The sequence below is a fragment of the Melospiza georgiana genome, chromosome 10 (genome assembly GCF_028018845.1).
Source record: "Melospiza georgiana isolate bMelGeo1 chromosome 10, bMelGeo1.pri, whole genome shotgun sequence".
NCBI lineage: Eukaryota > Metazoa > Chordata > Aves > Passeriformes > Passerellidae > Melospiza > Melospiza georgiana.
Window position 1 is genome coordinate 3,992,516 of NC_080439.1, and position 20,849 is coordinate 4,013,364.

A 20,849-nucleotide genomic window follows, 5' to 3' on the forward strand; every position below is an offset into this window, starting at 1 on the left:
TTTTTTTAAAGGGAAATAAAATGTTGCAGGGCTTGGCTTTGATAAAGTAGATTTCCACCTTTTTAAATATTATTCCTTCTTGCCTATTTTTTTACTTTAAGCTGAAAAATCCTGACCTATCTGAAACAGTTGGCCAGAACTTGCAGTTGAAAAACACACCTAAAATATGGTGTGAACAGGCTTTATTACAAGACTGAGCTGAATTTTGGAATGTAATATTGCCAAGTCACCTGTGGCTTCATGTGTCACCTGCTTTGGTGGTACTACCAAGATAAACCTGAAAACAGAAGCAAAGTGCTGGAAATATTCCAGAACTGCTGTGGCCCTGAGCCTTTTCAGCTTGAACTTTCTACTCACAATATTTCCTTGCAATAGATTGACAACTAAACCACTGTGTTAATCACAGAGTCAGCAATTTGTGTTTATGATCCTCGCTGGATGTAAACCACCTTTTTGTCCTGGTGCTGTAAGTTTGCTAGATTAAAAACAGCATTTCTGAGGGAATAAAATTCCTTATGGAAAGTCCTCCTGATTGGAGAATGAAAAATCAACTTGGTAGAAAAATTAATTATGACAAAAATCTTATTAATGTATACTTCGTTTTTCTGTATTACATAACAATTTTTGTACTGCCTAACACTACTTATAGATTCCATACATTTATTTCTGGGAAATTGCTCACTGAAATGTTCCTGTGATTTCACATGGAAAATCAGGGAAATCTACTGGGGTTTTTTTTCAGACTTTGCCATCTCTTTACTTTCAAATTCACGGTGACTACTTTCTCTGAAAGCAATTAAAAATTGACTTGTAAGTCATAGGAATAGAAAGCTATAAAATACTTTGTAAATAATATTTTGGTATTAAAGCACCAATAAAGAATCATTAGCTTCAATTCCAAGAGAAAAAAGAAAAAGAAGAAAAACAAAAGGAAAAAAAAGGTTCCCTGAGATACATTTTAAAGATTTTTTTTCAGTATAGAACATCATGTTTTAGTGAGTTAGTTGCCTGTTTTCTCAGGGAAATTTATTATTCCCTTCATGTTCACTGAACAACCCGCAGCTCTGTGGAGTGGGGCATCCTCATCTCCAGTTCTAGCCAACAGGGACTGTGGTTTTTCTGCATCTCACAGCTCACAGGACAGGAGTTTCTTCTCAGGACAAGATCAATTTCAACTGCAGTTAAGAGTCAATAGGATTTCTTTTGATAGTATCAAATCAGCTTAGCTCTTGTTGCTAGTTTAAACCTGCTGCAAGATCAGCACAGGTGGAAACTAAATATATTGTGTTTCATGCCTAATGAAAGAACAGGGAATTTTAAACATCATTCTCTAAACTGCTAAATCATTCACAAATACACACCAACAAACCTCTGCCTTTGGACAAGTCTTGTGATTGTGCACTGAAAATTATTTTTGTTTTACCCATCAGCAAAGTTGCGTTTTTATTATCAGAGAAAACCCCAAACACAACAAACTGAGTAACAAACCACCTAATACTTCTATATCCTGCCTGGCTGCGTCTGTGGGTGTATCTTTCTGCTGTAAATAAAAACACTTTAAAATCAACATTAATAGAGAAAAAAGCCACTATTCAAGACATCAGTGAGAACCCCCGTTACCTGCAAGGCCACTCCTGTAATCCCTGATAATTTCTTGGGAGCAGAATCAAAGCACTACAGCATGCAACTTCAATTAAAAAATCCAGCCAGAATAAATAGAGAAAACATGAAAACAGTGATTTTTTTTTTTCTGGCACTCCGTTTGAAAGGAAGAGTTAAATTAATACATGAAAAGATCCTATCAGCTCTGACTTGTCTGAGTTATTAATTGAACACCTTCTTGGAAACATGTAGATAAAGACGTGTACCTTAGAGAATACGAGATAAGAGTGGAAGGAAAGGGGGAGAAATTAGCAGTTTTGCCTGCTCCCTCCCTTAATTGTCAAGCCAGGGCTGTTCAAAGCTGCCTGGGGCTGAGCAATATGGAGAGGTAACGAAAGCGTGGGCTGGCGATGCAGGAGATAAAAACTTCAGGATTATCCTTAAACGTACTTATCTCCAGACACAGAAGAGGCTGTGAAGGCAGCTGAACGATATAAAGCTGTTCTAAAACAAGACAAATATCTACTCCATGTGTTATAAGCAGTTCAAGCTGCTTCCTGTGATGAAAAACATGGGCTGTACGGTAGACATGCTACAGCTAAGTACAATAGATCCCATGATACAGTTGTTTAAAGGAATATTAGAGTGATGAAAGAAGTGATGGAATTCTGCTCTTTAGGAGGCTCGGAACCAGCGAGGAAAAAGTTGAAGCAGGGTGATTTGGTAAATGTTGCTGATGCTGAGGTTTGCGAGCTGGAGGACAGTTTTATGGCCGGAAACAATAGGGCTCGATGGGCCGGGCAGGGAGAGCAGGAGAAAAGCTCAGCATTTCCATCCTCAGACCCTTCCCACCGCCCTGCTCACAAGGGCACATCTGGAGCCAGTAGCAGTCCTGGGACCAAACCCCTCTCAGCACTTCATTTCAGCCCCTTTTCATCCTTCCCCCCTGGTTTTGTCCCCCACGGAGCGCAGTGAAGCGCCCAACTGTACAATTCAGATAATGCCAAATACAGGAATAGGGAAAAACCTTATTAAAATACTAATTGCCGCGCTAAAATGTTTCCTATGAAATTATCAGAGCTGCCAATAGCCCATCATTAATGTACAAAAGTCTGATTATCTTTTCAATAAAACCAGAGAAATTCCAGCCTTTAAACTCGTTATCGTGGCAAAGCAGAACGCTGTGATAATGCACGAGAACTTCGGTTTGCAGCTGTAAAATTCCCAAAAGTCCTGTGACTTGGTTATAACTTTGTTTTAGATGATTACCTTCCTCACTCACACAGCTCCCACGTTCGTTTCTGGGAAACAAAGTGTATATTCCACAAAAGCAAGCACTAAATTTATTTAAATAAATGAGAAACTTGGAAAGCAATTTAGCCCTCAACACATTGCTGTGCACTGGAAAGCCTGACGTTTGCACATCTAGTTTCAAATCATACAATGCATTTTTAGAGGCAAAAGTAAAATTTGATATCTGCAAATGCTGATTTCTGACATTGTTTTCAATGGGGTCAAATTGTCAAAATAGTTTCCCAAGGTGAATCCTAGACAGGATAGACAGGAAATAAAATTCTTTCATCTGTGCAAAGATATGTTTTAATTATTTTCTCAACGAAACATAAATTGAAAATTAGTAGTGTTTTGAGCAAACTTGAAAGGGAATAAAAATCTAGTGTTAAGCAACACTATTTCTTAATCACTTCAGTTTATAGAATTTACATTGAAAAATGCATTTTTAAATACTTTTTACATGGGAATGATAATTAATTTTAGTGCCTTCCTGTGAATCTTAAGCAACATTTTAAAAATTTTTCCTTTGAATTGTATTCGATAATCAGAATTTATTTAATTTTCAAACAATTAATTTAATAGCAGCTTCTCTGTACTTTTAAAAAACGGGGGGGAAACACAAAAAAAACCCCCAAACCAACCAACTATTTGCACATAGTTTCACTTAAATTCCCCTCTTTGCACATTAAGCTGTATAACGCGCCGAGTTCCACTCCAGGGTTTTACAAACGAACGGCTGTTGCCATCTACCGTTGGAAAAATGGGATCAGCAGCAAGAGATAACAGCACAGATAAGAGGTGCGGGACAAAGGCTTCAGCAGCCACAGAGGATCAGCTCTTCCGACTGAAATCTTTGAAATACAAAACTGGAGTTACCGAAGAGAGGAAGAAAAAAGTCCTTTCTGCTCCTAAGCCCCTGTCATTTTCAGGTCTGATCCAGCTGGGAACTAAACACCAACCCAAACTTTGACAAATTCATTGGGTACGGATCTGAGGGTTTGGGGGGCTTCACCCACCACTGCAGCTAGAGCTGACTACACACAGACTTTAAAAAATTAACTTTAAAAAGCTTGATTTTAAAATACCCTTGGCCCAAGTTATGATCATGCCTCTGCAGCCTGAAAACTGCAAATTCAGGAGGGAAAAGCCGTGCCCCAGGTGCCTGAGCACAGCCATGCAATGCAGAGCTGTGCCTGGAGAATGGACCTGGCCCGACCCTCGGGCAGGGCAGAGTCACCCAGCACAGCACCAGCACCCAGAGTGGCTCTCCCAGGCTCTCCTGCCAGAGGTTTGGCACTTCCTGGCGTTGGTTTTTCCAAATTTTTCCAAATTTCTGCTGGATAAAACAGCTTCCCAGCTTGGGTGAGTTGAGCTGAATGCAGAGACCTGGGCAAAGAAAGGCACAAAAATTTATTACATTCTTACACAATCTTTAGTCCATGGTTTCTAGTATTTACAAAGATTTGATTGCGTGTCTTCACTTTACCATTAAATTACTTATGTATAAATGATTGAGACATATGCTTCTTCCATTCCTTTTCCTGACAAATATCCTTAGATACTACATCCAACACATTTTAAAGGTACCCCTTGTTGAGGCAATCTAAAAACAGAATTAGGGTAGGGTTCTATTAATGTTTGCCAGACCTGTCGGAGGTTAAACAGCCTTTGAATTAAACCATTCTTTACTCTTTGATAATTATTATTATTTTTCCTTAAGACACGTTTTGTTGCCTCATAAGCAAGGTCAACTTGAACTGTTTTTCAATATCTCAGTACAATGTTAACTCTGCTCGTGCTGTTCTTACAGACTCTGTGTGCTGTCACCTCTGCCAACAACTTTGGGAAGTGTTTAGCAGAATTCTCAGTAAGTGAAAAAACTCCAGCTTTTCTGTTGGTCATTTCAAATACACGGCAAAGTCTGGTTTAAATTTGCACACAAAGTCACAGCAACTTGTGAATCTATGCTTTTCCATCTTTACAATCCTCTTGCACCGATTTAAATCTTCCTTGCTTTGTTTGTTGTGCACTGACACATCGCATCCAGCCCAAACAACCATGATTGTTTTTAAACTGATGCAGGAAAGCTAAAACCTGCACTGGGAACAGATGAATGAAAGCGGTGTAAGATAAAATCCTGCTGCTTTAATGTACAAGGAGTGAAGAAGGGCAAGGCATTGAGAGCGGCGGAAAGCAGAGGTCAGGATGGAGGCAAGAGCAGAGCTCAGCTCAGGACCGCGCCTGCCACAGCCCCACAGCTGGGATCAGCCGGGCTGAGAGCCCATCTGGGACATGAGCCTTGGAAATGCTGGAAATGCGCTCATGGGGGAGCGGTGCTCGTCCCCTCGGGGCCCCGGCTCTGTCAGCTCCCAAAACGCCCCCAGAGCTGCTTGCACAGCACTGCGATGCTGCCCCTCCTGCTCTCCCACCAGTCCTGGGGATCCCCTAAAGGATTGCATCCGTGCTCGGCCGATTTATTTTGTCCTAGGCTCTCCACAGAGGAGGATCCATTTTCCCACAGGGACAGCGAGCTCTGCGGTGTTCAGAAACAGCACGGCAGAAGATGACCATGCCAAAGGAACGCAGCCCCAGGCACACAGGAGTGCAGCCAGGCTGGGACGATACACAGGGCTGGTCACATTTGTGCCAGACAGAGCAAATGTCGTGTGACTGACCTGGAACGGCAACAATGCCACCTTAAACACACCTGAGCCAGCTGTGCTTCCAAGCTCAGCCTGAACATCTGCTACGGAACCTCCTGAACACTCGGTGCTGATTCCTGAGCATCTGGCACTCCACAAATCACCCAGGATGTGCCACCCTAAACCCCAAACCGACAGCATGTGAACCTCAGTAATGCCCTTTCATAACTTTGCTGAGCACACGAGGGCCTCTTCTCCCAAACACAAAGAGGATTTAAAAACTATTTTGAAATTTAACACATCCGGAGATATTAAGATGAGCACTTGCATCCCGAGGGAAGAAAATTGACTCAATGCCGAATGATGGAGGACAGAGCTGCTGCTGGGGCAGGTAATTCCTGCCAGCTGCCAAGTGACTTTTGTTCCTGTCTGCTCTGAGGAGAGACACTGAACACAATTCCTTTGACACACTTGCAAATGGTTTGAAACACTTCAGGAGTGAAAGAGCTGAGAGCTTGTTTGCATTCCTAAAATGCCACATTAGCACGTTGTTTTTTGGGGTTTTTTTGCCTGTCTCTCTGGGGCGGGTAGGGCGGGCTGTTCAGCAGTAGCAAGCTGTACCTACAGCTCCATTTGTTGCCTTCTCTGCAACAATGTCATGTTGCAGTTTTCCTTGCTACCTTAAATAAATGGAAACAAAAGTACGCCGTGTTCTGAGTTCATTAGCATTTCCTCTCCGACATGTGGATCTGCAGAGCGCATAGTTTATTGTGACTACAGAAATTTGGAGTTTCAGCTTACCACCCCTTTCAGAAAGGGCAGCTAAAAAAAAAATCATTTAAAAATACCACTAAACTAGGTATATTTAGAAGACAAGACTTTTTTTTTTTTTCAGAGAGACAATTGTAAGTCGAGTTTCATTTGAAAAACCGTGTCCTAAGCACACTAAATATTTTGGCCCTGCATGTTTAGTTGAGAGTCTGAAATGAAGTATTTGATGCTAAGTGAAAGCTGTTGCTTGGAAACAAGATAAAACAGTGAAAACACAATTGTTTGAACTCAGAAAGAACATTACCATCAGCGGAGCCAACACCAGTTTTAGCTGGATCAGATTTATTAAGCAAATTCAGATTCCAGTACCAGAAAGGCCCTACATATCTTCAAGTGTGTGGGGTCGGCCTCTCCTGTTTCAGTTTATTCTGGCCGCAGAAGGTTTCTTTCAAACAGAATTTAAAGATTAAGTACCCAAGTTCACTTCCATCCCCTGTGCAAAGAAAAAAACAGAAGGCCACAAGATGGCACTGGTCAAACGCTCAGGATATTAGCGGAGCATTGGTAATAAGCACTGATGATGCCCAAGCCCAGTTCGTAGGGCTGTGTCTGCATCCCACACGTGCCCGCATGACTGGTGAACCTTCTGTAAGTGCTTGATGCCAGAAATACCGAAAATGTTTAGCTGTGGTCAAAACTAACAGTAGAGGTAACTGAGCAACCAATTCCTGCGATGGCGATGGCCCAGGATGAGCTCTGGGCATTCCTCCATCAGGCAGGCGGTGCTGGGGCTCAGCGCTCTGCAGGCAGGTTCGGTGCTGTGCCCCCGGCACTAAAAAAGCAATTTTGGTGCTGTGCCCCTGGCACAGAGCAGGCCGGTCTGGTGCCGTGTCCCCGGCACTAAAAAGGCAGGTTCTGTGCTGTGCCCCTGGCACAAAGCAGGCAGGTTCGGTGCTGTGCTCCTGGCACTAAAGGGGCAGGTTCGGTGCTGTGCCCCTGCCACAAAGCAGGTTCGGTGCTGTGCCCCTGGCATTAAAAGGCAGGTCGGGTGCTGTGCCCCTGGCGCACATTGCAGTGTTTCTTCACGGCAGTGCCAAAGCCCGGGCGCAGGGAGAGGAATTGCTAAGGCAGGACAAGCCACAGCACCTTCCCCTCACAATCCTTGCTCCTCACTGCAGCGAAGTATTTGTCCCCAGCTCCTCTGTCTTTCAGTTTTCACAAATTCAGCTCCTCGCCGCCGAAATCGATGAGTAAAACCCAACATTTCTTGAACTCGATGAATAAAATTCAGCATTCCTGAGCTTCCATCACCGCGGGGCTCTCCTAGATAAGATCTGCGCTGCGGCGAGCGCATCCCTCCCGCCGCCCGCACTCCGAGGGCAGCGCACGGCAAATCTCGGCGGGCACCGACGCTTCGGAGGCTCCCTTTGGGTCCCCGGCCGGCCCAGCAGAGCCGGGAGCCGCCCGGATCCCCCGACCCCGGGGGCCGGAGGGGTTTGGGGGTGTCGGGGCGGCGCCGGCCGCGCACCCCACGTCTCGGGGGGCGGCGGCTGCTCAGCGCCCAGCGGCGCCGCGCCCGTTTTGTTCTGCTGGGGTCCCCCGGCTGCCCAGGGTGGGCACGCCGGCCCTCTGCTCCCGGCCGCCGCCGAGGCTGACAGAGCCGAACTCTTCGCGGCGGCAGCGGCGCTGAGCCCGCCGACCGCGGCCTCCACGAGGGGCGAGGGCGGGAGCATCCCCGATTTCGGAGAAGGGACAGGGACCCCAGGGTGGGCCGGGGTGTGGATCCCCCTCGCTGGCTTTTTTTGAGGCCGGAACTCTTTTCCCCCACCCCCTTTCCCCTGGGCCGCTTCCTTTGCCCGCTGAAAGTCAGCGAGTAAAACAGCGGGCGAGCGTGAGGGGCGCGGCCGCCATTAGGGTTAGTCGGCCATAGGGCCTGCCCACCCCGGCACAGGCCGCAAAGCGCCGCGCTAGCGCTCTTATACCGCGCGGCCACGCCCTCCGCGTTTCTATTGGTTAGAGGGGTGCCCTCCTCCGCTGCCATTGGCTATGATGGGATTAAGGGGCGGGGCGAGGCGGGTGGCGGGAGTTTGGAACGCGCCGCGTGCTCGCGGGAGCGCGCCTGGACGGGAGCGCGCCTGGGAGGGAGCGCGCATTCCCTGCCGCGGTTCGGGACCCGGGAGACGCGGGCTGGGGCTGGGACAGGACAGGCGACCCGGGCCCGGGGCTTGCAGCAGGATTTGGGGGCGGATATCGGGATTTGGGGGCTGGTATCATTATTTGGGGGCTGGTATCAGGATTTGGAGACTGGTGCCTGGTGCTTGTGAGCTGAATTTAAGGACTTTGAGCCTGCGTTCGGGTTTATCCCGTCCCACACGAGCGTCCCTGAATGAGGAGCCAGGCCAGTCCTCTCGCACCGTTCCCCAAAGCAGGGCTGTGCCAGCCCCAGCGCTCCCCTCCTCCCCGACCCATGCTGTGTTGGATGATGGTTTTTATTCATCTTTATTCATCCCCGCCTGACCTCTCTTTGTGCAGGGCGGATGCTCCCTGCGGCGCTCCCTGGAGCATTCACCTCGGACCCCTCTGCTGCCTCCTGTTCCTCAGAGAGGCTTTTGTGTGTTTGCTTTTCCACCCTGAGATTTCCATGGAAAAGCAAGGAGTTTTGCAAGTGCAAAGGAGTGTGAAATGATAGTGTAGAGCTCTTGTACATATGCTGTGCAGGATTGGTCTGGTAAAGAGCCTCTTTAAAAAAGTATTTTATATCTATTCAGAAAGATGCATTCACTGACTAAGAAGAAATAAATTGTGCTAGATGCTATGATTTTTAGTGGTTCTCCCTGCTTGCTCCCAGGTAGCTGTAATCTTGGATTCTTTTTCAGGAAGTGTTAAGGAAAATCTATTTTAGAAACATTTTCTGTGCACCGTGTTAGACTCAGCAAGGAGCCTTCTGAAATCCAAACTGAAATCCAATCCTTCTGATGTCCAAACTGAAGTCTTCTTAGGAGAAACTCTTACTTTCACCTCAACACCTGGGGCCATGTATTCTGCTAAATTCCAGGGGAGAGGCCGCCAGAAAATACAAGAAAGGACTGGAGTGGAAGTCTTTATGCCAACATGATGATGATTCATTCATGATAGATTTGGAGCGGAACTTGCCAAACCCTGGCAACTCTGTGCCAAAATCAGGAGGGTGGAAGAGGCTTTCAGGACAATTAAATCTTTGATTCTGGGCCATAATGTCATGGAAGGTGGAAATTTTTTTCCACATTGCTGGGATTCTTAGTCATCCTTTCCTTAAGCCTGAGGCACACATAACAAAATTTTTCTTTACTGCCTTGTACAAGCAGCTCCCCAGTTCCTGCGACTTGTGAAGTGCCACTTTCACAATCCATGTTACACGATCTGAAAGCTCACAGGTCCAGTCCAAAAACTGGAAAATACCAGGGGGATTGGTGTCACTGGTTGTCACAGTGAGTGACACCGTGGCTGGAGTCTGTCACACAGCCTGTGCTGAGACTGGAGGCAGAGAGGGGGCACAGCTGGGCTGACACAGAGCTGGCACAGGCAGCCTGCTCAGGGGATAGCTCTGCCATTGCTTCCCCACAGCCTCCCATTTCCCCAGGATGTGACAATCCTGTGCTTTTCTGGATAAGTACAGGAATCAAACAAAATGCAGTGGTACTGGACAGGCACTTTTCCAGCCCAGTCTCCATGGCAACATCAGCATCTCTGGCCTCTCACCAACATCTTTGGTTAAGGCATATTGGGAATGTCCCAAGTAAATGACTTTGGGAATGGGTACACTTCAATTATGTGTTTTGTTTTGAAAAAAATGCTGGGAATGCATTTGACCAGTTCACAATCTAGTCCATTACTTCAGCTCCTCAGAAAAGGTTATAGGATGTATCTTTCCACCACTCGGAGTTTGACTTATGTTAATCTCTGCAAAAAGTGGCAAAACCACATTCCTTTCTGTAGCTTCTGCTGTTACTTCAGTTCCTGGTGCACTAGAAAATCCAAGAGGATTAGTCACTTCCCCATTCTCCAGATCCAGCTGTGGCGAGAGGCCCGCGGAGCAGATGCTGCCAGATGTCACACACCCCATGCCCAACTCCGAGCTCTCCCTTCCGCTGGTTCATCACCGCCCTGCCCCGCCAGCAATGCCAAACATTCCGTTTCCCTTGAAATGGCTGGTTCCCACCGCTGCTGTCACTCCTGGTGTGCGTGGGGAGTGCCTGCGCCCCTGGAGAGCCCCGCACTGGGGTGAGCTGCGGGCGCTGGGGACGGACAGGAGGCAGGGGGAGGCTGAGGGTCCGGGGACGTGTGGCGGGGTCCGTGGGGTGCGGGGCCCGGCTGAGCGCGGGGCAGGAGGGGAGGGGACAGCGGGGACAGACGGGATGGGACAGCAGGACAGGACAGCGGGGACAGACAGGAAGGGACAGCAGGGACGGGCGGGGTATGATAGCATTAGAACTGTAACTGGAAAACTCTCTACCACCGGCGTTTCCGTAGTGTAGTGGTTATCACGTTCGCCTAACACGCGAAAGGTCCCCGGTTCGAAACCGGGCGGAAACACCAGCTATGGCGGCTCTTTTTTTTCCTTCCTACCCGACCGCAGCACTGCTCTCGGTTTCCCAACCTCCGTGCCAGAGTTGTTTTATTCCTGCCGTGGCCTGGCAGGAATATTAAACCCGTTTCATTCCGCAATTTCGCCAGCGGCCCCCGGCACGCAGGCCGGAACTCGCGTCCCGGAAGCGGCGGCGGCGTCAGCGGGACATGGCGGCCTGAGCGCAGCGCTCAGCCTCTCTCCGCTCCGCAGGTGCGCAGGGGCCGCGGCCTCGGGCCGGGCCCGGCGGGGCCGGGGGGCGCGGGGGGACGGCGGGGCCGGGCCGGGCGAGCCGGGGAAGGCGCTGCGGGCGCTGCGGGCTCCGTCCCGTCCGGCGGCGGGGCCGGGTCGGGGGCGCCGCGGGGTCGCGGGTCCCGCTCCCTGTCCGCTGCCGAGGCGGCCGAACCGCGGGCCCGGGGCCGCGCCGGCACCGAGCGGGGCCCGCTCCGCAGCCCCGGTGCCGCTGCCCGGGAGCGGCCGCCCCGCGCACCGAGCGCCGGCCGGTCCGAGCCGCGGGCCGCTCCCCGGGGCCGGGTGTGACACGGTGTGACAGGAACCGGGCTGAGCCGGGCTAATCCCGGGGGGGCCGGGAGCACACGGGCCCTGCCCGCGCCCCCGCGGGAACCGCAGCGCCCCGGCTCGAGCAGCAGCCACCATCGCGCTGTGCCTGCTGCTGCCCGGCTGTCCTGAGTGAGCACCGGCACGTCCGGACACTGACTCCGTTACGGGGTAAAAAAGGTGAGTATATATATAAATATATCTTGCATATAAATTGATTTTTTCCCCTTTTGCTTTCGCAGATCAGGAAGTGTCTGCAGCGTGTTGTCAAGATGCAGTATTCCCATCACTGTGAGCACCTGCTGGAGAGGCTGAACAAGCAGCGAGAGGCCGGATTCCTCTGCGACTGCACCGTGGTCATCGGGGAATTCCAGTTCAAAGCACACAGGAATGTGCTTGCCTCCTTCAGCGAGTATTTCGGGGCCTTTTACAGAGACGCATCTGACAACAACGTTGTCTTGGATCAGACTCAAGTGAAAGCTGATGGATTCCAAAAGCTCCTGGAATTTATTTACACAGGAAATTTAAACCTTGACAGGTAACATGCTCTTAAAGGGGAATAGGGAAATATAAACTTTGTGATAAGGCAGAACTGGATTTTTTGTAATGAGGTCTGGAGAAAGAAATAGCAGTGGATGTGATGAATATTGACAACTTGAATTTCATCTGTTTGTATGCTTTAAAATACCCCATGACATGTGAGTGCCAAAATAAAGGTGTGTTGTTTGATATTTCACTGACTGATAGTTTCAGTCTCGTGCTGTTTCTGTCTGCTTTGGGGGAGATTAAACATTCTGCATGATTACCAGGAGAGGGAAGGACAAGTTTGTGTCTGGGGGTGAATTGCAGTAGTCCTTTTTATCCAAAAACACACAGGAACTGTGAATGTGGTAGAGACCTACGTCTGAGGGATGGATGAGGATAAGCACAGTTTTAAGAGCCACGTTTGTTAAAATTTGCATGATCTGTTACTTAAAATTTTATATTACATTGTCCAAAAGGAGTCACAGAAAAAGTCTTTCCCCTCATTACTGCTTTGACTTTGTGCCTGTTGTGCTGCTTCACATACAATGAGGATAATTTTTTCTTTGCAGTGCCTTTTTCTCAGCAAAAGAGATTTATCTCTCATGAGGAAGGTGTGGATATTTAGAAGTACCAAGTCCAGGATTTTTACTTCTTTCTCAATGTCTGATGTCAAATGCAGACCTAATGCAGGGTACTTGATGTCCATCTGTCCATCTTGTACTCACATAGTACTAAATACTGAAACAGTTGTACTCATATGGGGAGTAATTGTGGCAAGTTGTTTATTGTTAGAATGAGGTTGTTTACCACAAATTTCTCTTTAAAGTGCTGTAAATCCATAAATGCACTCATGGTATGTGTTGCCACTTTTTCCAGATCATTTTTTCCTGAACCATCAAGGCGTGTGTGGCAGGAACTGAAAAATAGAGTGTGGTGGTTTAAATGAGGATTTCCTTGGTATTACTGGTTTCTGTGTGCAGCTGACACAGAATTAAGGCTGTTTGCAAATCGTTTTATAAAACAAGATTAATACCTGCCATGGAAGTGCTGAGGTGAATGCACTGCCAGTGAATTACCTGAGACCTTGGCCAGGAGGTTTATGAAATGGTGTTTTATGTATTTTATTTTCCAGTGTTTTATCCCTTTGTGCTGTTATTTCTGAGCTGTTTGGACCAACAAGCCCATGTCTGGCCTCAGCACCTTACAAGTTGACTTTTAACTTAAAATTCTACAAGAGGCATGTAACTAAAATAAAGTCCCCAGTCTGAAGGTCTGCAGACCCCACTAGACACAGACCTGCAGTTCAGGAGTAACTGACATTTTAGAGCCTTATGGCACTACAGCACTGAGAAATTAAATGTTGTTGTGTGTTCTCAAAGTTACATTTTCTGACAGTACAACTCTTCTGCAGCTCTGTGTCTGTTTGTGATGCAGTTGGTGCAGAACAAATGTTTACTTTGTCCAGAATGTTTCACCCTGGTCTTGTTTCCTTGCAGCTGGAATGTGAAAGAGATTCACCAGGCTGCCGACTATCTCAAAGTAGAAGAAGTGGTCACTAAATGCAAGATCAAGATGGAGGACTTTGCTTTTATTGCTAATCCCTCTTCCACAGAGACATCCAGCATCACTGGGAATGTTGAAATGAACCAGCAGACCTGCCTCCTGACTCTCCGAGACTACAACAGTCGGGAGGAGAAGGAGGATAACGCTGCTGCAGAGCTGGTTCCAGCCCAGGCAAAGAAAGCAGCTCTAGAAAAGAAATCTCCTCAAGCCAAAAAGCGAAAGAAGAATTTCAGCCCCCCCAAAAGCACGGAGAACAAATCCCTGCACTATCAGAACGAGGTGGCTGAGAACACATCCTTTGAGATGTTTTTAGATGCAAATAAGCTGGCCACCCACATAACAGAGCAGGCTGCCCAGGGCAGCGATAACTCGGAGCTGCAGCTGGCAGCGGTGGTGGAGAGCGAAACGCTGGCGGCGCAGGATATCCTGGCCCAGAGCATGGCAGCCAAACAGAAACGGGGCAAGCCTCAGCAGAGCTGTGCCCTGAAGGAGCACTGCATGTCCAGCATAGCCACTGACAGGGGCACTTACCAGCTGGAGAGCTCGGGGGAGGAGCTGGAGCAGAAGTTCTCCAAGGCCAAGCCGGTGTGCACCACGTGTGGGAAGGTGTTCTCCGAAGCCAGCAGCCTCCGGCGGCACATGAGGATACACAAAGGGGTGAAGCCCTACGTGTGCCAGCTCTGTGGGAAGGCCTTCACCCAGTGCAACCAGTTGAAAACACATGTAAGAACTCACACAGGTAAGCCACTGGCTGTGTCTCGTGGGCTGTGAAGGCCTGGGATCACACACAGCCTGAGAATGCAGGAGTAGAAAGATTCTGACTTCTTCCTCTTGAAATTTTGTCTGCTGTTGCTGTGCATGCAGGGGTAAACCCAAATAGCATGAAATGTTTCAGCATTTTTCAGTACTAAATCATAGTTTCAATAGCTAGAGAGGACTTTATGAGTCTGAACATCTTGATTTCTGGAAAGACTTAGGAGAGTTGGCTGTCCTTTAGCTCTGTAGAGTGGTGGAGTTGCCTAAAACCACTTCAGTAGAGCATGAAAAGCGAGCTGTACTTGGTACAAGAATTTCTGTTGTTTTTTTTAAACTTCAAAACTTAATATATGTTTGAGAACAAGAGTGGGAAAAAATTCAGTCTTATAACTTGTCCCATAGGGTCTTCAAAAAAGGTAGGAGGTTGACTGAATTACTGCAACATTTAGGATTTTATTTTGTAGATGTGCAGCTGAAATGTGTGATGGTGTTATAATCCCTGCATTCAGTAGCATTACCAGGAGCTTGTGTCATATCAAGCATCCAGGAGAAATCACTTGGAGCACTTAAACATTTTAATCCAGCATGTCTAATTTAAAAAGGTGATGAACAATTAATTGGGAAGATGCAGGGGAGAAGTCCTGTGCTTGTCTTTCCATATGTTCTGCATGTTGGAAAGTTGTGAGCAGAGGTCACAGTTTTTCCAGGAAGCTGTGAAAATGTAGGAGATGTTGAGGGACAGCTGCAGGAGAACATCCTGCTCTCCCTGTTCACCTAGGGAGAGTTTCAAATTCTGTCAGGGTCTAAGCAAAGATTCACACACTAAGTGGAGCTTGACTGCTGGATTCAGGCACAGTGCTGGTAGAAATGCTGGCTGTAATTTGTACCTCTGAGGGTATTGTCCTGGGAACTTTTGCAAGAGTGGGGAGAGAATTCCATGCTGTTAGTTGCTCAATGGCATGCTAGATGTCTTTCAATTTTACTTTTGAAGTTTTTATGTACCCTCTGTACTCAATGAGATTTGATTGGGCACTGCACAGAGTGGCAGAGAAAGGCATTTTATACTTTCCAGGACTGCAGAGTTGCACAAGCCCTTACAGGAGACAATTCACCACTAAGAGGACATCAATAGAGAAGTACCTGTAACATTCTACAGTAGACATTAATGAGAAATTAGTAGTGTATACAACTGTATGTTGAAGACCTGTTGCTGTTGGACAACAAGAAAAAGCAGATGATTTGTTCATTTTAAATATTCAGAATGTTGAACAGACATAACCAGCAAAACCTCTGAAACTGAAGTGGCAGCATTCTTAAAATAATGTGGAGAAGCTGGCACTATTAAAAACATTATTACTTTTTCTTTTTCTCCCAACATAATGTGTTAAAAAATAGTCCTGTTATCCTCTGTGTTCTAGCACGTTCCACTTCAGTGGACTGATTACAGGATTTTCCAAGATGTTATTTGTAACAAGTATTAGAACAGACACCTGAGCTTTGGCCAGGTCATGGATTGCAAAGCTTTCTTATGTAAATACAGAGAGCACGAGGGTGTTGTTTTTCACCAGGGGAGAAGCCATACAAGTGTGAACTGTGTGACAAAGGCTTTGCCCAGAAGTGCCAGCTGGTGTTCCACAGCCGGATGCACCATGGAGAGGAGAAGCCTTACAAATGTGATGTCTGCAACCTGCAGTTTGCAACCTCGAGCAACCTGAAGATCCACGCCAGGTAGGCACAAGTGAGATCCTGCCAGTGCTTATCCTTGGGTTTATTTAAATAGAAGCATTTACTCTAGTGTGAGTAAGAGTTACAAATGAACGTGATTTCTGCTTCTTTTCTCGTGAGACTTCTCTCACAATGCCAAACAGAATAATTATATGGGTGTACTTGCTCATTAAGGAGGAGATTTGTGCTGGATGAATGTACAGCCTGAGTCTGGTATCCTTCTTTTAAACTGCTTGTAGCACCAGAGAGGAGAGAGTTCTGTGGTGGGAAGTGAGAGAAGTTCTCACTGTTGTCTGCGTGGGGCTTTTGGCAGCTTTGGCAGGAGCAGGAATGATATTCCCATGTTAGGAATCATCATCTTAGATTTCAGCACCCTGAAGTGCAGAGCATGCTGAGTTCCCGTGGTGCATGTCACCTGAGCAGGGCCTTGGTTTCAGTCCAGCTGCCATGGGAACCATGGATGTGCCGTGAGTTCTGCTCCCGGGACCTGGCGCTCACACCAAGCTCAGTTGTCACCTGTTTGCTGTACCCCGGAGTGGTGGCAGGAGGAGCAGGGGACAGAGCCCTCCCTGTGGCTGTCCCTCAGCCTGGGTGCTGCTCATGTGTAGCATCCCATGAACTCTCCCCCCTTGATCAATCCACAAGCCCTGAGCCCTGGAAACATTAACTCCTCACCACAGAGTCATCCCTCCCAAAGGGAAAAACAATCTCTCCATGGACTTGGTGTCACAACTTCCTTGGGTTTCTCCTTCCCTGTCACTGGCTTGGTACCCCTGGAGGCCAGGCTCCTCTGCCCACCCCTTAGCCCCGCTCCCCCTTTATAAGCTGCCTGCTCCACGTGGTTTTCCTCTTTCTCTGGGTTTGTCCTTCAGTGACAGTGTTACTCTGCTGGAATAAAACCTTGCAAAAGAGCCTTTATTGCCTCTATGGCTGAGCCAGCTGCAGTGAGTGTTGAGTGAGGTTTGACTGCAATGTTAACTCAGCCTTTCCACAGGAGAGGCTTGCTGGGGACAGGCAGCAGCACCCACCACTGTCGCTGCCACATTTTGACTCGGGGCCGTGTTGTTGCAGGAAGCACAGCGGGGAGAAGCCGTACGTGTGTGACCGCTGCGGGCAGCGCTTTGCGCAGGCCAGCACGCTGACGTACCACGTGCGGCGCCACACCGGCGAGAAGCCCTACGTGTGCGACAGCTGCGGCAAAGCCTTCGCCGTGTCCAGCTCGCTCATCACCCACTCCCGCAAACACACAGGTACCACGGGCTGCTGGGGAGGAGCTCGAGCCAGAAATCCCCCTTGGCGTTGTCACCCGGCTCCTTCCTCGTGTTGTTTTTCCTCTGATTCCGGTTTTTGTCCCGTTGGATATTATCTCTGTTTCATTTCGTTTTGTTCTTGATGTGTATTCTGGTTTATGTATTTGGGCTAGGTTGATAAGGAAGTGAGTTTTTTGGGAGGTTGTGGTCAAACTAATCAGTGCTCAGATTTGAATATTGGCGCCTGGTGTGGCCACTGAAGACATGGATATGCCTCTGAGAACACAGGGGGTCAAACCATGACAGTACTGAAATAACAATGTGCTTGTGTTTCCTTTAGGAGAGAAGCCATATATCTGTGGCATTTGTGAAAAGAGTTTTATTTCTTCTGGAGAGCTCAATAAACATTTTCGGTCCCATACAGGTCAGTTTTCAGACAAGCTCCTTCCTGCACCATAAATTATAATCCACTTTTACACTTTTGCCTTTAAAATACACTGTATTGGTCTGTACTTGAAAGTAGAACAGTTTCTTAATTTATGTCTCTCTGGGTTAACATAATGCAAAGAAAATATTCAGTAATTTTTTTAATTGCCTTCAGAGTAGTATCTGTGCCACAGCGTAGGTGTTGATGTATGGTCGAGGCTTTACTTAAAATGTTTGTGTCCTCTTGCTTTGTTTTAAACTATTATTCTGGAAATAATTTTATTTTAATAGAGACACAAACAAAATAAGAGTAACAAAGTTGTATTTCAAAGTAGAACATTGAAATCTGTTACCCTATGTCTCTAACTGTATTTTTTTTTTTCCAACGTCAAGATTGTTCTCACTGCCAAACCATTTTTTCCAGGTGAAAGACCATTTATCTGTGAAATGTGTGGAAATTCCTACACAGACATAAAAAATCTTAAGAAGCACAAAACAAAAGTTCACACAGGTAAGTTCCTTGTGCAAAGAAAGGTTAAGAAACCACATCAGCTCTTTTTCCTTCCATGCTGAATAAATATTTTTGCTCATCCAGGGCTAAAATTAGAAAACAAAGGAATTTGGTTAGTAGTTGTTTTTAGGGCCAAAAGCATCCAGCCTTGTTCAGCCCTGGCTCCATACTCCTTGTTCTCTGTCCATCCTTGTGGATTGACCATAAATGCCTTGCCTGTGGCATATGGAAGGGGGAATAAATGGTGTCTGTGTACATCTGGACTGGGAGGGAGAGGGTGAGAAAATGATCCATGTGCAGAGACAGCTTGGAATTTAGGAAAGCCCCAGTGCAGCAGGAAGCCAGTGCTGAGGGCAGGGCAGCACTGAGTGTGGGGAGGGCCTGGCAGAGCTGGAGGGGTGATGTGGGAGAGCTGCCAAGGCAGGCTAGCTCCTGGAGAGAGACAGCAGGCAGCCAGGAGTGCCTCAGCCCTGGAATACCAGACTTTGGAGCGTGCTTTGGCAGAGGAAGGGTCAGATATCTGATGTGGCTTACTCACAGAGCCATCCAGGAGCAGTGGCTGGCTGCATTCCAGCAAGAAGGCAGCAAGGAATCCACTAAAAGGGTGTCAATTAGGAGTAGAAGGTGATTTTTTAAGTGACTGGATAAAATCTGTAATGTATCCAGCTGGCATGGAGTTTAGAAGTGTTGTCTTCCAAAGAAGCTTACAGACAAATGATACTTTGTACACTGCTGTTTCAGTTAAAGGAAAATGCTTGGATGTGGCTCTGCTTCTGAGACTTTCTTGGGGTGGAAATCTCAAGGAAACTTCCACAATTACATTTTCTCCAAAGATACTTTGTTCACTGTGATGTTAAGGGTTTGTTAGCTTCTGTATCATGCCAAGTAGAGATCAGGTTGGAATGCATCATCCTTCAGTTGTCACACTACGAGCAGCAGCAGATGTGATTCCCAGTGCTCATGCTGTACTTACAGCTGGCCTGGCTTTGCAGCACATGGAAGCACCAATGTCCCAGCTGCCCAGGCAGCCTGTGACACACCAGGTGTTGGCTCTGACAGTCATTGGGAAGGGAATTCACAGAATCTCTGCACAAGCATTTGAACATTTCTTTCTGGGCTTTTTTTTTTGTTGTTGTTTCCACAGGACCTGAAACTTCTCCCGATTCTACTGCACTTGATAATTCTTTCAACGAACAAGAATCCATTCAGAGCCAGAAAAGTCCTTTATCAGAGTCCATAGATGTGAAACCCTCTGAGATGTCTTTAGCACTTCCTCTCCCCATTGGGACTGAAGACCATCAGATGCTGCTCCCTGTGACAGGGAGCCAGTCCCCTTCATCAGAAACTTTACTGAGATCTGCTGTGACAGGATATTCAGAACCTCAGTTCATTTTCCTGCAGCAGTTGTACTGACAGAGCAGTGCAGAGCCATCCAGGTAGTTTGGTAGTGAACTTGGAAATGTTTGGTAAGATGAATACAAACAACCAGTCATGCTCTCTGAATTGGACATGTTCTTTGTTTTCCTCTGTGTAAAGACACCTGTAAGACATTTCCATTGTGCAGTGCTGGATTGTGCTAATCTACAATCAGATTTCTATTTGTGATTAGCACTGATTTCCAGGAGGTGATTCTGGCAACACACCTGCCTTAAGAATTCTCTGTTACATATGTTAATGTACTTTGGAGTTCTCTTCCCATGTTCCTGCTGATTTGATGTGTCACAGTGTCATTTGAGAACAGATATTTTAAGCCATAGTTGATAGTTTAGGAAGATTAACCCAGAGGTGTAGGGAGAAATCATAATTTGGATGTATTAGTAAGCTTGAACTGCAAGGTGCTAGAATGGTCCATGGTGAGGGCAGGTCAGTGCTCTGCTGAGGTCCTTGCAAAGATTTGCTGCTGGCTGCCAGAAGTGTCATCTTCAGGTGGAGCCTGACCAGAGGGAAAGGTTTGGGTGTTATTTTCCTGACAAGAAAAGTAAAGGAGGGTTAATTTTTGTCTGAAGTGTGGCGAGTGGGAGGGTCCTGATGGCATGGATACTCCTGGGTCTTCTTTCCAACAAATTGCCTTTGTTTGTTTGTTTGTTTGTTTGTTTGTTTGTTTGAAGTGAATCCAGCATTGTTGTATCTTGTCCCAGATTTATTTTTCACATCCTTAAAACACTGTGGGTTTGGCACAAATAGCAACAAAAGGAGAACTGGGACATGCATGATGTAGATGAGGTGAAAAGATGCAGTGAGTTCATTAGTGAGGCATGAATCAGAGGCTGATAATCCTTTTTTTTTTTTTTTTTTTTTTGCTATAGTGCTGCTTCTTGTGCTAGACAGGAGGTACAAAAGAGGAGATAAATCCCACCCTTCACTGTGAAAATAATAAGTGAACACTACATGAGGAGGCATTGAAGAATAATACAATAGAGCAGATTGATATTCTTCCAGGAGAGATTTTGTTAGAGTTTGACTGATTTGTTTTAATTAAAGTTTTTTGTATTGCTTTACCTCTCATGTCACTTGCCCACAGTAACTGCACAAAACTGGTACCTAGCAAGGCCCAGCTAAAGACTTTATTACTAGCAACAGACATATTTAAAAATCAACATTTTAATGTCTTGGTAGGGTCATAA

The 20,849-nt window shown here is 46.9% G+C and overlaps 1 protein-coding gene and 1 non-coding gene across 2 annotated transcripts; both read left to right on the forward strand.

Annotated features, from left to right (window-relative positions):
- Positions 1–10,807: 10,807 nt before the first annotated feature.
- On the forward strand, positions 10,808–10,880 carry TRNAV-AAC (transfer RNA valine (anticodon AAC)). Its single transcript has one exon. It is a non-coding gene; the product is annotated as a tRNA-Val (tRNA).
- A 198-nt stretch (positions 10,881–11,078) lies between these two features.
- Positions 11,079–19,647, forward strand: MYNN (myoneurin). The gene is made up of 8 exons (XM_058031265.1): positions 11,079–11,124; positions 11,712–12,007; positions 13,491–14,296; positions 15,882–16,041; positions 17,110–17,288; positions 17,629–17,712; positions 18,139–18,225; positions 19,370–19,647. Exons 2-8 carry the CDS (start codon positions 11,742–11,744, stop codon positions 19,636–19,638), a joined length of 1,851 nt encoding a protein of 616 aa, XP_057887248.1. The 5' UTR covers positions 11,079–11,124; positions 11,712–11,741; the 3' UTR covers positions 19,639–19,647.
- The last annotated feature ends 1,202 nt before the right edge of the window (positions 19,648–20,849 follow it).

Coding starts and splice junctions, on each gene's coding strand:
- MYNN (XM_058031265.1), top strand. CDS start 11,742: ATGCAGTATTCCCATCACTGTGAGCACCTGCTGGAGAGGCTGAACAAG. Junction 16,042..17,109: donor AACCTGAAGATCCACGCCAG/GTAGGCACAAGT, acceptor GTGTTGTTGCAG/GAAGCACAGCGGGGAGAAGC. Junction 17,713..18,138: donor ACATTTTCGGTCCCATACAG/GTCAGTTTTCAG, acceptor CATTTTTTCCAG/GTGAAAGACCATTTATCTGT.